Consider the following 22,091-nt stretch of genomic DNA (forward strand, 5'->3'; position numbering starts at 1 on the left):
TCTGAGGATCTTTTGTATTTCTGTGAGATCACTTGTAATGTCACTTCTGTTGTTTCTGATTGTACTTACTTGGATCATCTTTTTTTCTTTGTTAATCTAGCTAGCAGTCTATCGATCTGGTTTATCCTATCAAGGAATCAATTTTTTGGTTTTGTTTGTTGTTTGTATGAATTTTTGGGTCTCAATTTCATTCAGTTCTGCTCTGATTTTAGATTTTAAATTTTGTCTGCTAGCTTTGAAGTTAGTTTTATCTTGTTTTTCTAGTTGCTGTAGGTGTTATGTTAGATCATTAATTTGGGCTAACTTTTTAAGGTATGCTTTTAGCACTATAAACTGTCCTCTTAACACTGCCTTTGCTGCATCCCAGAGATTTTGTATGTTCTCTTCCTGTTTTCATTTATTTTAAAGAATTTTATGATTTCTGTGTTAATTTTGTTGTTTACCCAAAAATCATTCAAGAACAAGTTGGTTAATTTCCATGTGACTGTGTGGTTGAGAAAACATTTGAAAGAAGGAAAAACAACACCAGTCCTCCCATTCTGGCATTTTAGTATATTTTTCCTCAGTCTTTTCACTCCCTATGTTTCTATGTAATATGTATGTATCATATACACATATCTGTCACATATACATATAGATTCATCATCATGTATTTTATAGAATTAAAACCAGTGAAAAAATAATTACATTGCCAGCATTAGGCTCAATAATATACATTCTTTTATTATTTTAAAATAAACTTCTTATCAATTTTTGTGGCTTCCTAAAACTTCACCAGCTGAATATATATTAATTTATTTGAACGTTGCCTTGTTCAACATTTGGGTCACTCTTCTTATTATAAATGACATTATGGTCAGCATCTTTTTCTGTTTCCTTATAATGTATTTTCAAAACAGAAAATTTAGAACAAAGGGTACAAACAGGCTCAAGGTTTTGCCTCGAGTCTCTTCTCTGCTCACTACTCATGTGTACCTGGGCAATCCAATCTGCCTGCAAAGCTTCAATCACTCCCTTTGTGCTGAGGACCCACAAGTCTATCTGTTTAGGCTAGACCTTTTATAATACTCCAGATCTATATATAGTTACCATTGTCTATCTTCCCTTCCATTCCCACAAGCACCTCAAATCCACTACTCACAATTGGACTCATGTTTTTCACCAGATTCTAACCTCCTACTAGCTGCCAAATCTGGTAAGTAGTGCCTCTATCCACCAGGTACTCTAACCAAAAACAGAGTCATCCTGGATACCTCCCTTTCCCTCTGCTTCTCTGTCTTGCTGGTGTCTTAATAAGTGCTGCTTCCACATTCCTTGTGAACACAGTTTCTCTTCATCTGCTTTATTGCATCATGGCTTATGGTCCTGCTGTAGTTTCCTAACCAGTCCTTTGGTTGACACTGTCACTCAAGTGATACTCAGGGATCAGTTGTTTTCTTCTAGCTTTAAAATCTGTAAGGGCGACCAGGCATGGTGGTTCATGTCTGTAATCCCAGGACTTTTGGAGGCCGAGGCGGGCAAATCACTTGAGGTCAAGAATTCGAGACCAGTCTGGCCAACATGGTGAAAACCCATCTCTATTAAAAATACAAAAATTAAGCCTGGGCGACAAGAGAGAAACTCCTTCTCAAAAAAAAAAAAAAAAAAAAAAAAAAAATTAGCCTGATGTGGTGGCATATTCCTGTAATCTCAGTTAGTTGGGAGGCTGAGGCAGGAGAATCACTTGAACCCAGAAGGTGGAGGTTACAGTGGAGCTGAGATCACGCCACTGCACTCAGCCTTGGTGACAGAGCGAGATGCTGTCTCAAACAACCCCAAAAAACAGTCTCTAAGGGCTCCCAATTATTTTGCATTTGTCAAACATTTCCACTAAAATACCCCTTAACAGGCAGTGCCAACATAGACTGTTAGTTAAGAACTCCTTTGAAATCCTTGTTTTATCTTAAAAGTTAACGTGAACTGTAAGGTTTATCTGATTATATGTTTGGGTTTATCTCTACATAAAATAATTCTGCTTCCAAAATCTTTCAGTGAAATTGATGCTCTCTGGCTGGGTGCGGTGGCTCACGCCTGTAATCCCAGCACTTTGGGAGACTGAAGCGGGCAGATCACCTAAGGTCAGGAGTTCAAGACCAGCCTGGCCAACATGGTGAAACCCTGTCTCTAAAAATACTAAAAAATAACACTGGGTGTGGTGGCAGGGGCCTGTAATCCCAGCTACTTGGGAGGTTGAGGCAGGAGAATCACTTGAACCTGGGAGGTGGAGGTTGCAGTGAGCCGAGAGCATGTCATTGCACTCTAGCCTGGGCGACAAGAGCGAGACTCTGTCTCAAAAAAAAAAAAGGAAAAGAAAAAGAAATTCATGTGTCCTATAAGTGGGCAATAACCTTTTATGACCTTCTCTGTGACGTAATCCCACTTGCAAACATACCAGTTCGAATAACATGGCTTCTAGAATAAAATCTTCATAGCTCAGCATGGCATGGAACCTCAGCATGTACTGTATCTCTGGGTCCTCACTTCTCACTGCTGCTTCCTGTTATCCTTCATCAGAGCCATACAGGGCCTCTTGCTGTCCTCACCATGTTCCATCCTGTTGACATGCCACATATTTTCCTCAGGTCTCCACCTGTGTCCCTTACCTAGAATGCCCTCTTGACCCTGCACCCTTTATTTACCTTCTGCCCTACCGTTTAGTCTACCCTGGTGTCAAATACATTCTTAATATTCAAATCTGCCCTTCTCTCCCCTATGAAGACTTTTCTGACTTTACCAAGTGTGAATATATTTGTATGTATTTATATATATCTATTTCTGTTATAGTGTCTGTGATGGTTAATTTTATGTGTCAATTTGGCTAGGCCACAGCACCCATATAATATTTGGTCAAACGTTACTCTTAATGTTTTGTGAGGGTATTTATGGATGAGATTAACATTTAAATCAGGGGGCTTTGGGTAAGGCAGATTACCCTTCATAAAGTGGGTGGGCCTCATCCAATCAGTTAAAGGCCTGAATAGAACAAAAAGAGGCTGGGCACGGTTGCTCATGCCTGTAATCCCAGCACTGTGGGCAGCTGAGGCAGGGAGATCACCTGAGGTCAGGAGTTCAAGAACAGCCTGGTCAACATGGTGAAACTCCATCTGTACTAAAAATATGAAAATTAGTTGGGCGTGGCGGTGCATGCCTGTAATCCCAGCTACTCGAGAAGCTAAGGCAGGAGAGGCGCTTGAACCCAGGAGGCAGAAGTTGCAGTGAGGTGAGATTGTGCCACTGTACTCCAGCCTGGGTGACAGAGTGAGACTGTCTCAAAAAAAAAAAAAAAAAAAGGAAGGAATGCCCACCCCCAACCCTCCTGCTCCTGCTCTTCTACTGAGCAAGAGTGAATTCTACCTTCAGATTTGAACTACAACGTGGGTACATCCCTGGGTTTCCAGCCTGCTGGCCTACCCTGTAGATTTTGGACTTGCCAACCACTGTAACTGTGTGAACCAACGCCTTAACAACACTGTCTCTCTCTATACATCCAATTGGTTCTGTTTGTCTCTTTTCCCTTCTCTACTCCCTCTCTCTTTTTTTTCTCCTTCCCTTCACTCATTCTAACCTCAGTGATTTGAAGCCCCATGAAAACACGGAATCTATGGCATCTGTCTCTGCTTCCCAAGTACCTAGCTCACAATGTGGCAGATAGAAGGCATTCATTCCATATTTTTGAATAAATGGAGGAATGGATCATGTTTCCCCCCCCCTTTTTTTTTTTTTTTTTGAGGCAGAGTCTCACTCTGTCAGCCAGGCTGGAGCATGATCTCGGCTTACTGCAACCTCCACCCGCCCCGGTTTCAAGCAATTCTCCCACCTCAGTCTCCCGAGTATCTGGGATTACAGGCATGCACCACCATGCCCGGCTAATTTTTGTATTTTTAGTAGAGACGGGGATTCCCCATATTGGTCGGGCTGGTCTCAAACTCCTGACCTCAAGTGATCCACCCGCTTCAGCCTCCTGAAGTGCTAGGGTTACAGGTGTGAGCCACACCCGGCCTTGGATCATGTTTCCGATGTGCCTTACCAAGTTGCTTTCTCGTGCCCCAAGAGATACAAGCCATCCCACTCATAGCGTCCAGCTTAGATGATCACATCAAACATTTTGGGCAATAACCTAATAGATAAATGTTACACCGTTTTATTTTAATATATTTTTGGTTATGAGGAGGCTGCTTGTTTTCTCATGTTTGTTTATTTTCATGAATTGAGACTCTATGCTTTTTAAAGTTCTTTAACCTACTAGAGTCTTGGAGATTTTCTTCATATTTTGTGTGGACTGTTAAAATTATTTTTATGTAATGTTTGATTCTGAAGTGTTTATATAAAAACGATAATAAAACATTCTCTGCTGTATTTGCTGCAAATACTTTTTTTCACATGGTTGCTTATCTCCATTTTGGTACCTTTTAAAATAACAATTCTTCACATAATAAAGGTATATTTATATGTATAATTCAATGTGGTATATGTCATGATTCTCTAAAGATGCAGATAATAATATTCGTAGATTAAGCTTTTACTATATTTTGAAAGCAGTGCATTCAAATGGGAAGGTTTAATTAGAATCCAAATATCTGCCCTTGATGATCCCTTTGGTATGCAATAGCCAGAAGGAGTCTCTTAAAAAGTAAGGTCATGTCGTTCCTTGGTTCAAAACTCTCCAGTGCTCTCCCATCTCATGCAGAGTAAAGTCCAAACTCCTTCCTTGGACACAGAACCTCCATTATCTTGCCTCTGACCACGTCTGCCTCTTCTACTCCTCTCTCTCTTCCTCCCTCAGCTCTAGCCAGACACCCTCCTGGCTCTCCCTGAAACCCACCAAAGATGCTCCCATCGTGGACCTTTACATGACTGTTCCTTCTATGTGCACTGTCCTTTCCCTAGACCTCCTCCCCTCCCAAGTATCATCAGAGTGGGCTTCCCTAGGCCACCTAAAATAGCTCACCAACTCCCACCCTACACTGTCTGGCATGTGTAACAACTTGACTTTCTTTGTTTTCTTCATTGCTGTCTTCCCAATACTCAGCTAGTTAAATACATGAATGACTAAATTCAAGGATGCATCTGATAACCTCTGAGGTGACAACTATATAAAATGCATTTGGTATTTTTTTTATTGTAAAAAGAAATCCTTTTTTCTTACATATTAAAAAAACTTCTAACATTAGCATTTTTTTTTTGTTTGTTTGTTTTGTTTTGTTTTTTGGCACCTTCTGTGTTTTATCGTTCACTAGAGTTTTGTGGAGCTTGGGAAATGCTCTTCTGGAAGACAGAATAAAGACAAGGTGACTGCCCTTCTGTCTCTTGTCATTATTCAGCATACCTCAGCTTTTCAAACAATTATAAAAGGTGGTAGATAAAAAGAATATCATCATTTACCTACATCTGTGTTTGAGAATAGCATTCAGAAGAGATGGTTTTAATAACAGAAAAGTTACATCATAAGGAGTTTGGATTAAAAACAAGAATATAAATTGAAAGGGAATTGGGAATCTGAAAATAAGGAAAATATTTAATAACATTAGTGACCCAGGAGGAATATAATGCTATACTGCTTATGAAATGATAAAATGGTAACAAGGATGCCAAAAATCAAAGCAGTTCTATAGGCATGAAATTTATGAAAATAAAAAACAGCATGACTTCTCAAATGCAAATGGTACAGCTGGAGGAAAATTATCAGAGAGATATAGTTTGCTATCAGTGAAATCAGAAATGCAAAAGCACTGAAAAGCGGCCAGTATAGTGGAAAAGGAATTAGTAGGTAAAGGCTTTTTGAAAACCTTACTCATATGCTGACAGACAGACTGGAGGCCTCCTAAAGATTGAGCAGCATGGGAGCGTTACCTGCTGAAACAGGGACAATAAAATTACTGGACTTAATAATCAGTACCAAATAAAAAATCAGTAGCTTAGTGTCCCAAGAGCCAAGGGAGTGATTCTGCCACCTCCCCCATGTCTCATTTCAAAAATAGCATTTTGATGTGCTGCTCACTCATTGACTTTCAAAACTAGGTTATTTGTAAAATATTTTTATTTTATTTTATTTTATTGAGACAGGGTCTGGCTCTGTCACCCAGGCTGGAGTGCAGTGGCACAGTCTGGGCTCACTGCAACCTCTGCCTCCCAGGCTCAAGCGATCCTAACCACCTCAGCCTTCCGAGTAGCTGGGACTACAGGCACACGTCACCATGCCCAACTAATTTTTGTATTTTTTTTGGTACAGACAGGGTTTTGTCATGTTGCCCAGGCTGGTCTCAAACTCCTGAGCTCAAGTGATCCGCTTGCCTTGGCCTCCCCAAATGCTGGGAGTACAGGCATGAACCATTGCACCTGGCCTGTAAAAGGTTTTTAAACATTGGTTGTAATGTCATTATCAAAAACTTCAGCAAATATATTTATTCATGATGTTGCAATAGATGTTATAAATAACTAGATATTGTCCTTCAAATGCAAATTCTTACATATTTACCCACAAGAATAATCAGAGATATAAAACAACAATATAGTGTACTGTGTATACACACAAAATGAGTCCCAAGAATTATTTATAATCTGTTGTTACAAAAAATTCATTTTAAAAAGCTTTTGGGCATGTTCTGCCTAAGGATCATGAAATATAAAACAGGGAGAGGAAATGATTTTTGCATATAATCAGTGCTTTAGATCAGGAAAAGAACAACTTAAGAGCAACTTCACAAAAGATAGAAAGCTCTTTTTAGCAGTGTATTAGCTGGAAAATAGGTTTGAATAGGAAGAGAAGAAAAGGAAAGCTTTTTGTATTTTCTTTAAATCTTAGAAACAAAAGATTTCCAGTTAGCCTGTGATCTTCTATCCTAGAAAGAATGAAGTTAGCAAAAATACGTTTAAGGTTGATGAGACAGGATTGCTGAAAGGGATTAATATATTCCCTAGTTGAGTAGTGCTAAGGAGGGAGATAATAGCTTACTAATATTTCTAGTAGATACATTGTTTTAAAAGGACAAATTAGCATGGTACATGGCAATGAAATATGAAAAGGTAAGACAGTAGCAGTAATGAATACAAGGAAAAAGAAAAATTGAGCTGAACGTTAGACAAAGCTTATGAAAGAATTCTTGGTCAAAGTAATAGATACAAAGTAGGAAATGAAATGTTTATAAAAGACTCTGTACTGGTCAGAGTTTCATGAAAGGGCACAGAATCCACTATGGCTAGTTTTAAGCAGAGGGGATTTTATTTTTACTTTTATTTTTTGAGACAAGGTCTCACTCTGTCACCCAGGCTGGAGTATAGTGGTTTGATCTTGGCTGACTGCAACCTCCACCTCCCAGGCTCAGGCAATCCTCCTGCCTCATCCTCCGAGTAACTGGGATTACAGGCACGTGCCACCATGCCTGGCTAATTTTTGCATTTTTTTTGTCGAGATGGGGTTTCACTATTGTTGCCCAACTGGTCTCGGATTCCCGGGCTCAAGTGATCTGCCTGCCTAGGCCTCCCAAAGTGCTGGGATGACACACTTGAGCCACCATGACTGTTAGCAGAGGATATTAAAAAAAAAAAAAGTATAAAACATTTTTCAGAGCCTTCTTGGAAGACTTGACCAAGAAGGCTACTGTCTCTTCCAAGATGAGGAAGCAGCACATTCAAGGGAGAGCCAGGAAGGTGAGCTGCTTTGGATGAACCACACACTTCCATAATGGTAGCAGACAGTAGGACCATGGAAGCCACGGAAGAACAACTTCCATCTTTCTTCCATGCTTTAAGCCGAGGTGAGCGCACCAGAGAGGTAGAACCTAAGTCACACCCAGATCCCTAGCTTAAGGAGTTCTAGAAATGCAGCTTTTATTTATTTTAATTTTAATTTTTTTTTTTTTTTTTTTTTTTTTTTGAGACGGAGTTTTGCTCTGTTGCCCAGGCTTGAGTGCAGTGGTGCGATCTTGGCTTACTACAACCTCCACCTCCCGGGTTCAAGCGATTTTCCTGCCTCAGCCTCCTGAGTAGCTGGGACTACAGGTGTGGGCCACCACACCGGGTTAATTTTTTGTATTTTTAGTAGAGATGGGGTTTCACCATATTGGCCAGGCTGGTCTCAAATTCCTGACCTCGGGATCTGCCCACCTCGGCCTCCCAAAGTGCTGGGATTACAGACGTGAGCCACCATGGCTGGCTGCGGCTTTTATCTTTTTGGCCTCAGCAGTACAGGTAGGCACTTAGAAAGAGTTTGGAATGGATGGAGAGTGCCTATACCCATAATGCACACTACTGACTTCATTCTTAGAGAAACTGAAAGGAAAACACCTAAAATAACAAAATCAGAAAGATCATTAAGAACCAGTTCTTCTGGCTGGACATGGTGGCTCACAACGGTAATTCCAGCACTTTGGGAGGCTGAGTTGGAAAGATTGTTTAAGCGCAGGAACTTGAGACCAGCCTGGGCAATATAGTGAGAAATTTTCCTCTATGAAAAATAAAAAATAAATTAGCCAGGTGTGGTGGCTCACACTGGTAATTCCAGCTACTCTCAGAAGGCTGAGGTGGAAGGATTGATTGAACCCAAGATGTTGAGGCTTTTAGTAGAGGCTGCAGTGAGCCAGGATTACACCACTGCACTCCAACCTGGGCAACAGAGCTAGATCCTATCTCAAAAAGAAAAACAAAAAATCCCAAAAAACCAGTTCTTCCTAAGTTTCAGCATTCACCGTTAGCTCTTCTTAAGTATCAAAAGGACTGTTATACAGGATTTAAAAGACAACAGTTAAAATAAGAAATACCTTCAGGCTACACACTTTTATTTGGAAACTGTGACACTATTGTGACACTGTTACTTGTAGGAGGCGGCAAAGAAGAAAGTAAGTTGTCTGGCATTGGTAAGTTCTGGAGAACCAAGTGCAGATAAGATTGTTTTAGATATACTATAATGAGGATAAAAGGCCCTAAAACCATCATCAAGAAGTCAGGCCAGCACTAATTCTAATTGTGTTAATGTCGAAAATGATAGCTGGGTTTTCCAGCAATATGACAGAATTGTGGCAGATACTGTGATAAAAGCTCCTGCTACAAACACATCTAAATGATCAATAAAACAATGTAAATACATGGCAAAGTTCTCAAAAATGTTCCTGAGGGTACAAGTGTGAAGAGGGAGCTGGAATAATGGCGGAAGCTGAAGCAAAAGCTGCAGACATGCTTGGGGTGTTTGCTGGTCTCTGACCTGGAGACTTGTTTCAGTGGCCACAAGTGGTGGAGGCAGGTGATTAGCATTTGGGTTCTCAGTATACAGGAAAAGGGAGCAAGACCCAGACATACACCTGGGAGTCTCAGAGTAGGACACTTTCTTTCTTTCTTTCTTCTTCTTCTTCTTCTTCTTTTTTTTTTTTTTAAATACAGAGTCCTGCTCTGTTGCCCAGGTTGGAGTGCAGTGGTGTGATCTTGGCTGACTGCAACTGTTCAAGCCATTCCTGTGCCTCAGCCTCCCAAGTAGCTGGGATTATAGACATGTGCCACCACACCTGGCTAATGTTCATATATTTAGTAGATATGGGGTTTCACCATGTTGGCCAGGCTGGTCTCGAACTCCTGGCCTCAAGTGATCTGCCCAACTTGGCCTCCCATAGTGCTGGGATTACAGGTGTGAACCACCATGCCTGCCCCAAAGTAGGACACTTTCCATGAAAATGTGGGCTACAAAAAATCGGCCTTCATGGAAAGATGCCAAACTCTGGCTGGGAAAGAAAAAAGTCTTCCTGGAGAATTCATAACCATATGCCTGACATCTCATTGGTTTGTAAATTCAAACTATTTGCATGGTGTGTGGTGGTCCAAGATCAGAAATAGTACCTGGGGGATCTTCCTCTACTTCCCTCTTACCATACATTCCCAATCTCTCATTTTTTTTTTTTAAATCTATTTCATTTCGGATAAAACAGTTTCATTCATATTGTTATTCTGATACCTAAACTACTCCTCTGCAGTTTCACATTGTTTAACTCTTTAACCAAATGAGTAACAGGAATCATTCACAGCAACTTGATCCCTAAGGAGTCAGACTACGGTTAGAAACAGACACTAAAGTCAGTCAGATTTGACTTTTCATTTGAGCTCAATTCATAATCTTGAGCAAGCTCCACAACTTCTCTCTTCGTTTCATCAGCCAAATAGGGATAATAATAGCATCTACCAATGAGAAGTTCATGTTGGGCATTTAGCACTTACTTGGCACATAATGAGTCCTTAAGAAATGCCAGCCATGTATCAACAATGCTGTGCAAATCCTTATGACCTAAATTTCTAAATATCCAGGATTCTAGGTCCTCAACATCCTTTATAAAAAGCATAACGGTTTATCTCATTGATCTTCTAGTTTTAAAATTTTCTACCAACTTTGATAGATATTAGATGATTTACATCTTTTCATATTAAATTGGTTGTTAAGCAAAGAATATGATAAGCCAACAGATCTTTTCACTTTGTATTTCTCCAGGATCCCAAATAATTTCTTAGGAGTAGGATGTGAACTCATTAAATCTTTCGAGACTTTCTTATATAATTTCTAGCACTTTGCAATATAGAAGGGGCTCAATACATTTGTTTGGATACAAAAGTGGATTAATGTATGTTAGAGTCATCGCTAACAGAGGTGGCAGGAATCTTAAGGGCCTAGTCTGACCAGTTAGTTGATGTTTAATCCCCATCAATATGTCATTCTCAGCCAGAAGTTATCTGGATCAGAGCTTGTCTACTAATCTCCAGTGACAGAAATTAACTCTTCTAAGGCAGTGCATTCTTGCTGTTTCATGCCTCTGAAATTTGATGTGGATTAGTTCTCTCCCTCAGCTTACCTTGAAGCCAGACTCAGCACTTCATCACATCCCCAGGGTGATATTGTGAAATATGTATTTGGTCTTCATCCTGTTTCCTGGAATACATACAGCTCCTAAAATCTTTAGACTCTGGAGTGATGAGTATCTTTGTATGCTAATAGGATGACTTGTGGCTGGGGGTCCCTAGGCAGCTTCAGAATGGGGACAGGTCACTGAAAGACCAAGCCATAAGAGGGTTGGGACTTTCAGTGCCACCTCCCCAACCTCTTGGGAAGGCTTAAGGTTGAGCCAATCACTAATGGCCAGTGATTTAATCAAGCATGTCCACATGATCAAGTCTCTGTAAAAACCCAAAAGAATTGGATTCAGAGAGCTCTGGATAGCTGGACACGTGGAGGTTCATGGAGGGTGGTGCCCATGGAAAGGGCATGGAGCTTTCATGCCCTTCCCACATACCTTGCTCTATGCATCTCTTTCATCTGGCTGTTTATCTGTATCCTTTATAATAAACTGACTAACATATATAAAGTGTTTCTATGAATCATTGTAGCAGATCGAACTGAAAGAGGGGGTCTTGGGAACCCTGATTTATAACCAGTCAGTCAGAAGTACAGGTCGCAAGCTGACATTTGTGACTGGTATTTGAGGTTGGGGGCAATCTTGTAGGACTGAGCCTTTAACCTGAGGAATCAGACACTCCCTTTAAGTAGACAGTGTCAGAATTGAATTGAATTATAAGACACCCAGCTGGTGTCCACTGCAGAGCTGCTTGGGGTTTAGCAAGAAAACCTCAAACATCTGGTGTCAGAAGTGTTGTACTAAGAAAAGTAAAAACACTTTGGGTTTTTCTGATCATTCCTTACCCAGAGGACAGATCCAATTCCACAAATCCTTATGTTGGGGCTTAGAAATTGACACCCCTGCCTGGGTGTGGTGGCTTACACTTGTAATCCCAGCACTTTGGGAGGCTGAGGCAGGTGGATCACTTGAGGTCAGGAGTTTGAGACCAGCCTGGCCAACACGGTGAAACCACATCTCTACTAAAAATATAAAAATTAGCCAGGTGTGGTGGCGGGTGCCTGTAATCCCAGTTTAGGAGGCTGAGTCAGGACAATCGCTTGAACCTGGGAGGCGGAGGTTGCAGTAAGCTGAGATCACGTCACTGCACTCCAGCCTGGGCGACAGAGTAAGACTCTGTTTAAAAGAAAAGAAAAGAAAAGAAAGAAAGAAACTGACACTTCCAATATAGCACCCTGGCATGCTAATTATTTTCAATTAATGGCCCTTGAAGAACAGCAGATCCTGGAAGAAGCTTTATGCTGATATTTCCTCATCTAGCTCAAGTCCAGACCCACCAAAGAAGAAAACAGTTACCTGTAGTCCTTTCTCTGAGTTTTCATTAATTTAACTCATATTGCAGGAAGAGACTGAGGTTTGTCAACACACCTGGACAAGCATTTGTCATCAACTATTGTCTGCTGTATGTTCTACAAGCCCATTGAATTCCCCTAAAAATATTTCACCATGCCTCAAACTGCCACATTTCTCCCTACCCCTATAAAGAAGGGTTTATAAACATCTGTACCCCATTGGATTATTGGGTAATCATCCTTCTGTGATTCCCTCATGCTATGCATGTTAAAATAAAATTTGTATGCCTTTCATCCTATGAATCTGCCTTTTGTCAGCTGATTTTCAGCGAACCTTCAGAGGGCGAAGGGAGAGTTTTCCCTTGACTCTACACTTGGTCAAGTAGATTGTACTGAATATCACCTGTGGTGGTGGTTGTGAAATGCTGGAGAATTTGCATACTTCATGGCAAAATTTAATTGCAATCCTCTATAGGCATTTTTGAGTACTAAAGTCTCTTTCCATACAGTCTAGCAACATTACCTCTTTTTTATTGCTCTCCTTGCCCCAAATTTAGGCTCTGAAATTCTCTATATTTTCAGAACAATTCAGTTGAGGTCCTTAGCTAGTATAGCTCTCTCCAAACAAAAGCCACTCAGCTGGAGGAACTCATTGTTTTAGAAAGCAGGCCAGTGGCCATCTACTGTTTATTTCATAGGGACTGGCTGAAAACCACCAATTTGTAATGGTTTCTCTCTTCACCCCAGATGATCTACCCAAATGATTGCCCAAGCAGAACTGCCCCCTGCTCCACTTTTTTTTTTGGATAGAGTGAGAGGGTGGTGGTCAGAGAAGGGCATATATAGAGAGGGGCACATGTGGTTCGGCTGCTAAAAAAATCATATAGTTTTCTCCATATTACATCTAATTTATAATATTAGGTAACTGAGTGTTCTAAAAGAGTTACTATGTTTCAATAAGTGCCTAACTTGCTCCTAAATAGAAACAAAAACATTTTTATAATAGCTTTGTTTTATAATCAGCTATAATTCACATATTATGAAATCTACCCTTTTAAAATGTATAATTCAATGACTTTCAGGATACTCACAATTGTCACATCTCATTCTAGAATGTTTTCATCACCTCCAAAAGAAAATGCTTGCCCCTTAGCAGTCACTCCCTAATTTTCCCTCTCCTCAGCTGGTGGCAACCACTAATCTACGCTCTATATAGATTTGCCAGCTCCGGACATTTCATTTGCTCTTTTGTGACTTTTTTTACTTAGCATAATATTTTTAAGTATCATCTATGTTGCAGAATGTATCAATACTTCATTCTTTTTATGCCCAAATAATATTCCATTCTATAAATATACCATATTTTATCTGTTCATCGGTTGATAGACATTTGGGTTGTTTCCAATTTTTGGCTATTATGAATAATGCTGCTATGAACATTCATGTACAAGTCATCATGTGGGCAAATGTTTTCATTTCTCTTGGGTATATCTATCTAAGAGTGGAGTTGCTGGGTCATATGTTTAACTTTTTAGGGAAATGCCAAACTGTTTTCCAAAGTGGCTGCACCATTTTACATTCTCACCAGCAAGTATGAATGTCCCAGTTTTTTTACACTCTCACAAACACGTTATTGTCTTTTTATTACAGCCATCTTAGTGGGTATGAAGTGGCACCTATTCCTATTGTGGTTTTGATGTACATTTCTCTGTTGGCTAATGATGGTGAGCATATTTTCATGTGCTTATTCCCTTTTATATATCTTCTTTGGAGAGTATCTGTTCAAATCATTTGTGCACTTTTAAATTGGGTTACTTGTGTTTTTATTGTGAGTTGAGAGAATTCTTTCTATGTTTTGAATACAAGTCTCTTAGTAGATATATGATTTGCAAAACTGTCTTATGTTCCATAGGCTTTTCTAAATAGTAATTTTTATTTAGGCAAAACTTGAATTATTCAGAAGTTAAAGATTAAGTATGGATATTATTCAAACCCTTTCCCTTTCTCCTGGATTTGTTCCAATTTGGAAAATAAGTGCTTACAGCATATTTTAAAAAGAGTGCACAGAGGAAAGAAAAAGCACAGTGCTTCACAGAGAGAATGTGCTCGATTAACTTTGGCAAATGAATGAATTAAATTTATGCATTTATTCCTGGTTCCTACCACTACTCTGACTTGTCGAGTCCCTCTCGGGGACTTTCAGAAGAGTGATATTCATCTTATGGGTGAAACACCCTCAGGAGAGCTATGAAGTATTCAAAAAGTATGCCTGTCTCTACATGCATGCTGGACTATTCCACATGCACACACTAAAGCATAACCACTATCACATGGGGATCCACAGATTCTTCACGGTAAAAAGCAGTTTCATATTCTGCTCTTTAATTTCAAGAATCACTGACTTAAGAGAAAGAAACAGCTGTTTTTGTCACTTCCATGCTGACCGTACAGTATTTTCAATGGTCTGGGCATTTCTATGTCATTTATGCTATGGATGTTTATTTGGAGGTTCACTTTAGGGAATTTCATACTTACCTCAATATCCCCAACCTCAGGGTGATTCCTACATTGTAGTTCCCTGTCCCCTTCACGTAGCACATAGCTGCGGGGGGATGGACCTGACCCTGGGAGGGAGGCAGGTCACACTTGGCTGCCTGCCTATCGGATCAGCTGAATCCACTCTGGAGACCTTGCAGCTGACACAGTACCAGCCAGGCTGCCCGCACTTCCCTATCACTCCCAACAGTCTATCAAGATCATTTTGCAACTGCATTTGACATAATCCCTTGTGTATCTTGAGTGTTGGTTCACAGCAAAAATCAGAATGATTCAAAACTGGGAAGAATCAAAGGAATTCTAGTTGGGGCTGCAGCTGAAACTGAAAAACCAAAGAAGGCATGTGTATGAAGGAAGCAAGGTGGGTAAAGGAAGAACAACAAAGGGAAGCAAGACCTTACTTGCAACCTGATATAAACAGGAGTCTAAGTTTACACAGGCAGAACTGGCTGCTGCTAGAGTTACTCAGCTCAATTACCCATCCAGGGCACTCATGCAGATGCCTGTAGGTGTGCATATGACACATATGTGGATGCGAGTCTCCACTTACAAGCGAAACATCTCTGTGGTTATGAGTACGGAAAATGGCCCCATCAGAGAGAAGGGAAAGTGAAAAGTTTTCTTTAAATTAGTGGATTTCAGGAGTTAACATACTTGTTGTCTTAGTATAGGTTGGAGAAAACAATTTCTAAATAGAAATAGCCATCTATAATACCACATCATAGTATTTATACAATGCTTTTTCCCCCCTTCATAAATGCAAGTGCTTTTAAGTATACATTATTGCTCATCATCACAACATTCCCATGAAGATAAGAGGTTGTTTCCCCAATTGATGTGAGGCTTAGAGGAGAACTGACTGTGTTTTGGAGGTCAGGGAACGAGGAATGGGTTACTGATACTTAGATCCCAGTTTGGAGCTAGGAACTAAATTAGACATTTCACATATATAAATTTCTTTAGTCCCTCTAAGAACCCCACGAGGTGGTTGGCATTATAATTTCATAGATTAAATAAAATTGCCCAGATCACTGAGCTAGTAATGGTAGAATCAGACTACATTTGTCTTATTTTAGAGCCATATTCTTTTAGCTATGTCATGTTCTTATTTGCCAATTCTAATCAACTGAAGCCTCTTGCTTGGAGGGATGTGTGGAAGGAATCAAAGCCCACGCCCAGTTATTCTAGCTGATGCTAGTGGGATGGGAGGATTGGCATCTCACATAGAACCTAACCCTCATTGTAGAATGAATGAATGTGGAATAGGCCTCATTTCTAAGGGTCTAAAAGGAAGGATTTCCATTAAACAAGGGTCTGTATTTTGAGGGACCTATAGAAAGTCTCAATAAAAAGGCAGCTCCTAACAACTGCATTTTGATAATAGTTTTCCATCCTCTCCTTTTTTTTGCTGCAACTAAAATAGCCATGACTAATTTTCTCATTTCTCCCTGATACTTGCCTGCTTCTTTCTTCAGTAAAAGGATTTCCTTCCTTAAAATGACATCTTCCTTTTATTTTAAAGGTGATTATTAATGAAACATGGAATGCAGCAGAAATACATTCCCGACGTGCATGGTTAATCCACGTATGACCAGCAGAGTGGTAGGATATAGACAAGGTTGTGACAGCTTTGACCACGACAGACAGACGAAGGGAGGATCAGTGGTGCTTGTATGAAAAGGATACAAAGATTTAACCAGAATTATACTACACCACGGTTCATGTTTTAATTTGGGGAATGACAAATATTCCTCAGTTTTCTGCTTTTACATATGTATTTAAATTTTCAGTTTTCAGGACTGAGTTGACAGATTTAAAATCCTTGATTTTTATATATTAAAAAAGAATTCTTTCATTTTCTTTTGCCAATTATAGCTATCATGTATGTGTCTGTACCTTTGTCTGCCAGGTTTTCACATAGAGAAAAACATCAGTCTCCCATGAGCATCCTCTGGGCTCATATTTTGCAGAGTAAAACCTGCAGAAACCTTTGGATCTGGATCCCAGTTGGTCCCAAACTTACCACACCACTTCACTTTCCAGTTCCGATTGGCATCCACTCCACGGCAGCGAAACCTTGAGTTCCTTGACCTTGTTTTTCTCCAAAATCGATCCTAGACACAATTAAGAAAACAGGTGTAGAGAAAAATACTTAAAAGGTTATTCGCATGCATTTTAATAGCTCAATCAATGAACGAGTCATACCGCTGAGGAGAGAGTTCTCCTGTGAATAGACAAGCCCGGGGAGTGAAAAAGAAGACTGGATTAGTAGTGGAGACCCAGGTTCATGCTCCAATTTCTGCTACAAACTTTCTGTATTTTGCCTTCTCTTGGCCCCATTTCTTTATAGGCAAAATTGAATAGGCTGGACTAGACCAGTGATTTTTCACTATTTATTTGGAAGAAGAAATCTTTATTTATGTGAAATCTCTACAAAATCTAGACGTGAAAATGAAATCAAATTGTTGGTGCTCTGATTGGGGAAAGAGTGAAAGTCTCTTCTGCATCTCGAGAATCACTCAGCTGACTGTCTGTCCAGCTTCCTTCCTGTCCTGGAAGTTTGTGACTCTGTTGTCTAAGATTTATTTAGTCATCTTTTCAACTGGATAGGCAAAGTGACTTACATTGGTCCAACTAAAATGGTATCCATCGACGTTAAACACAGGCATGATATAGAAATATAGATGATTCAACATTTTTCTCATGGCTGGGTCACTCTTATGTGTTAGAAGAGCCTAAAAGACAAAGGTGAGATTTTTCTTTTAAATTGGTTCCCAAAAAAGGAGGAAAAAAGAGTGTGAGATATCCTTTGTACCCATGAGAAATACCAAATACTGTGGTTTAAAAATGAATAAACTAACATGAACTTTACTCTTCGACATCATAAATTCTCTGTTAAGACTTCTGTCTGAATTAAACTCTTTATTACCAATAATCTTTTAGCAGAGCTGTTAAAAAAGATCAATTGGGCAGCCTCTTAATTGTATTTAAGATCTGGTTAAAGTTTTAGGCTGATTAAGAAAGCAACAACATAGATAGGCTTTTGTATAACCATCTGTTTTTAGATTCCATTCAATTGTGGACAAAATCATTACCTAAATCTATTTTATAGCTTTACCCGATAGATCATAACACAGACCAGCTGCATGTCATTTAATTGTCTAATTAGTAGCAGCCTCAAACCTTGGAACCTACTGCATTGAGACTCTATTCTTTTCTTACTTTTCTATAAAGAATTTAATGAACAATACAACATCTTTGCCATCTTTATTGTGGCTCCTTTGAAGTCTTGCTCTTGTGATTGGGTTTTACTTATATGGTGCCTGGCCCCAAGTCTGAAGATTCTGCACTACAGATTGGCCTCAAATAGAAAAATATTGTATGTGCTTTCAAGAAGATAGACATTTTGAAATACCATTCTTATGGAATGAACCTTTAAAAAAGTTCTTTATGATGCCTGTTTGTCTATATATAGAACATCTTGGAGGAGCACACAGGCCATTTATAACAGTGGTTGTCTTTGTGGAGGGGGACTAGGGGACAATGTGTGGGAAGGAGAATTATCTTTCTTTCTTTCTCTTTTTTTTTTTGAGATGGAGTCTTGCACTGTTGCCTGGGCTGGAGTACAATGGCGCAATCTTGGCTCACTGCAACCTCCGCCTCCCAGGTTCATGCAATTCTCTTGCCTCAGCCTCTGGAGAAGCTGGGATTACAAGCAGGCACACCACCACACCGGGCTAATTTTTTGTATTTTTAGTAGAGACAGGGTTTCACTATGTTGGCCAGACTGGTCCCAAATTTCTCACCTTGTGATCCACCCACCTTGGCCTCCCAAAGTGCTGGGATTACAGGCATGAGACACCACGCCCGGCCTATCTTTCATTTTACACTTATTTGGATTGTTTGCATTTTTACCATATTAAAAACACAATTCAGATAAATGAATTTGTTTAAAAAAACCCCACGTGGCTGGGCGCGGTGGCTCACGCCTGTAATCCCAATACTTGGGAAGGTCGATGTGGGCGGATCACGAGGTTAGGAGATCGAGACCATCCTGGCTAACAAGGTGAAACCCCGTCTCTACTAAAAATACAAAAAACTAGCCGGGCGAGGTGGCGGGCACCTGTAGTCCCAGCTACTCAGGAAGCTGAGGCAGGAGAATGGCGTGTACCCGGGGGGCGGAGCTTGCAGTGAGCTGAGATCACCCCATCGTACTCCAGCCTGGGCAGCAGAGTGAGACTCCGTCTCAAAACAACAACAACAACAACAACAACAACAACCACCCCCACTTTATTGGGGTATTGCTGACATACAAAGAGTCGTACATATATAATTAATGTATATAACTTGATGCATCTTGAGATAAGTATATACTCATAAACCATCACCATAATTTATGCCATAAACATATCCATCACTTTAATAGTTTCCTCCTGCTCTCTTTATAGATTATCATTATTTCTTTTTGTGATAAGAACATTTAACATAAGCTCTACCCTCTTAGAAAGTTTTTAAGTATATAGTACAGTATTGTTAAATATAGGCACTATGCTGTACAGTCGATCTCCAGGACTTATTCAACTCACATAACAAAAACCCTGTTTCCCCCTCCCCAAATAAAATAATTCTAAAATTATGTATAAACTGCCTTGCAAAATTAAATCCTTGAAATTTCAATCTTCTTTAACATCTAGTTAAGTAGGATTTCTCAACCCACATAAGCAGCATTCTGTATTTACATAAGAATTCTATTCATCGAGAGGAAATCTAATAATACAATTTGTTAGAAACTATCATTACATTAGAAATAATATTGAAAATATAGGGATACACTCAAGAACATGAGTTAAACATAATCTTATATATAATCTGAATATCTGTGAGGGTAACACAAGTTTATAAACATTAATACCCTTTCTCTCTTGTCCTTTTGTTTAAGACTCAATAATAATTTGTTGGGCAACTAACTTCAATGGGACTTTCCTATATGCTTGAATTTCTATTATCTGAAGCCTCAAACTAGGGAGAAATCCCTAGTATGCAATCAGCTGTAAAATGGTAGAATTTTTTCCCCCAGATAAATAGAGATTCCTCAATGCTTGGATGAAGTCTCCTGCTGGGATGGCAGGGACAGAGGTACGTGATTGGCTACATTCTTCCTTAGCTGTGGCTTTCCATGTCACTCTAGAGAGGAAGAGAAAAGAGATGGCAGAAGAAAGGAGCTGGGGCAACAAGGCAGGAAAGAAAGGGTAGAAAAAAGCTATGGTAATTTCTCTCCCTCCTCTTCTACCATTGGGGACCACAGCTCTTTTGTCTCAGTCCAAATTGAGGAAGTCTCATCTTTTCCAATCACAGATGTTAGTACTTACATGGCCAACTGGTCTAGAGACCTGCATGACAATGCTTGCATCTTATTCTGTCCTCTCCAGTGCAGGTGACCTCCATAACTTTATATTTAAAATAAACTGCTAACTTCCTTTTGAAAAACTATGACATATTTTAAGCAAATAGAAAAAATAAAGAGAAGTCTATTGCACCTATGAGCCCACCAATACATCTTGCCATATTTATGAAAACTTTAAAAAAATTGAGATATTATAAACAAAAACTCCCTTTTTATTACTTCCTGATTCCATTTGCTTTCCCTCCACCAAGGTAATTCCTATCCTAAGTTTGACATTATCCTTTCCATGCATGATTGTATGTATTGCTACATATATATGTAGCATGAGAACAATGTATGATATTGTGTGTATGCCTTAACATTATATGTAAGTGAGATATGTTAATCTGTGATCTGCTTTCCTCCCAATACAATGTTGATGTTTATTAAGCTGAGGATTTATTCATTTTAACTGTTAAATGGTATTCCATTATAGGTAAATACACAACTTATTTTGTTGATGGACAGTAAGATTGAGTTTGGTATTTCACTGTTACAATATTGAAATAAATATTCTTGCATATTTCTCCTAGACATGTGAGAGTTTGTTTATAACATATAGCCAGGAATGGATTTGTTGGGTCATGAATTTACATGTTTTTAATTTTACTAAATGTTGCCATATTTTATTAAATCAGTAAACACTCTTATCTGCAGTGAGTGTACAGGCTACCTGTGCCAGAGAACAAGTTTCCATTTGTGGATGGAATTGCATTAATGCACTCTGGTCTATATCAGTTCACCAAACCCACACCATGGATTATATAGAATCTGATGAGTCTGGTAGGATGTGTCTCCCCACGTTTTTTGAGTTTAAAATTATCTTGGCTATTTTTGACTCTTCTCTGTTCACATTAATTTTGAAATCAAGGTTGAACACATTAAGGAGGTTCTGTTTTGTACTCAGGTTGTTTTTGTCACTAATGGTTGTTGAATTTTAGCAAATGATTCTTCTTTCTGTATTGTCATAATCATTTGGTTGTTATGATGTGTCAAGAATTAATTTTCTGTTAAACCATCCTTGTATTCCTGGGATAAGCCCATTTGGTTATGATGTGTATTTTTGATATGTTGGCTGGATTCAGGTTGCTAATGCAGTCATACACTATATAACGATGTTTTGGTCAACAATGGATTGCATATGCCACTGTGGATCCACAAGATTATAATGGAACATGTAGAGAAATCTGCTATGTGACACTTGATATTTGCATTGCAGATCAATAGGGAAAATGGCTGAAATTCAGTAGTGATGCTGGGGCATTTGGTTTTCCACATGAAAAAATATACATAAATAAAATACCATCTAGGTTTGCCTAAGTACACTCTATGATGTTCACACAGTGATGAAATCGCCTAATAACACATTTCCCAGAACGTATCCTCGTTGTCAAGCAATGCATGACTGTATTAACGTCTGCATTTCTACATGAGCTAAGTGTATGATTTTCTTTCGTATTTTGTCCTTGTCTGGTTTTGCTACAAGTGTTACATTACCCTATTGTGATTTGGGGGTATCTAAAAATTATATTTGTAGAATATTTTTTAATATATTTGAATTATTAGTTCCCTGAATGGTAGAACTCAGTTCCAAGATCATTTAGGTCTAGAGCAGAAGTTAATGAAATATAAAACAAAGACACACTAAGAAAGATATATTCTTGTTTTCTGTTTTATTGACTTCTGCTCTTTATCATTTTGTTGTTGACTTAACAATTTTTTTTTTTTTTTTTTTTTTAAGAGATGTCTTGCTCTGTCACCCAGGCTGGAGTGCAGTGGTACAATCATAGCTCCCTGCACCCTCAAACTCCTGGGCTCAAGTGATCCTCCTGCCACAGCCTCCCAAGTAGCTGGGACTACAGGCAGGAGGCACTCAGC

The 22,091-nt window shown here is 39.3% G+C and overlaps 1 protein-coding gene across 1 annotated transcript in view; it reads right to left on the reverse strand.

Moving 5' to 3' along the window:
- The window catches only part of CPA6 (carboxypeptidase A6), a 308,847-nt gene that overhangs the window by 40,887 nt on the left and 245,869 nt on the right, over positions 1-22,091 (reverse strand). Inside the window, exons 7-8 of the mRNA XM_008000801.3 lie at positions 17,395-17,505; positions 16,794-16,884 (exon numbers count right to left, since the gene is read on the reverse strand). Of these exons, the coding sequence (XP_007998992.3) occupies positions 16,794-16,884; positions 17,395-17,505 (202 nt within the window). The remainder of the gene's footprint in view (positions 1-16,793; positions 16,885-17,394; positions 17,506-22,091) is intronic.

The sequence above is a fragment of the Chlorocebus sabaeus genome, chromosome 8 (genome assembly GCF_047675955.1).
Source record: "Chlorocebus sabaeus isolate Y175 chromosome 8, mChlSab1.0.hap1, whole genome shotgun sequence".
NCBI classification, from domain to species: Eukaryota; Metazoa; Chordata; class Mammalia; order Primates; family Cercopithecidae; genus Chlorocebus; species Chlorocebus sabaeus.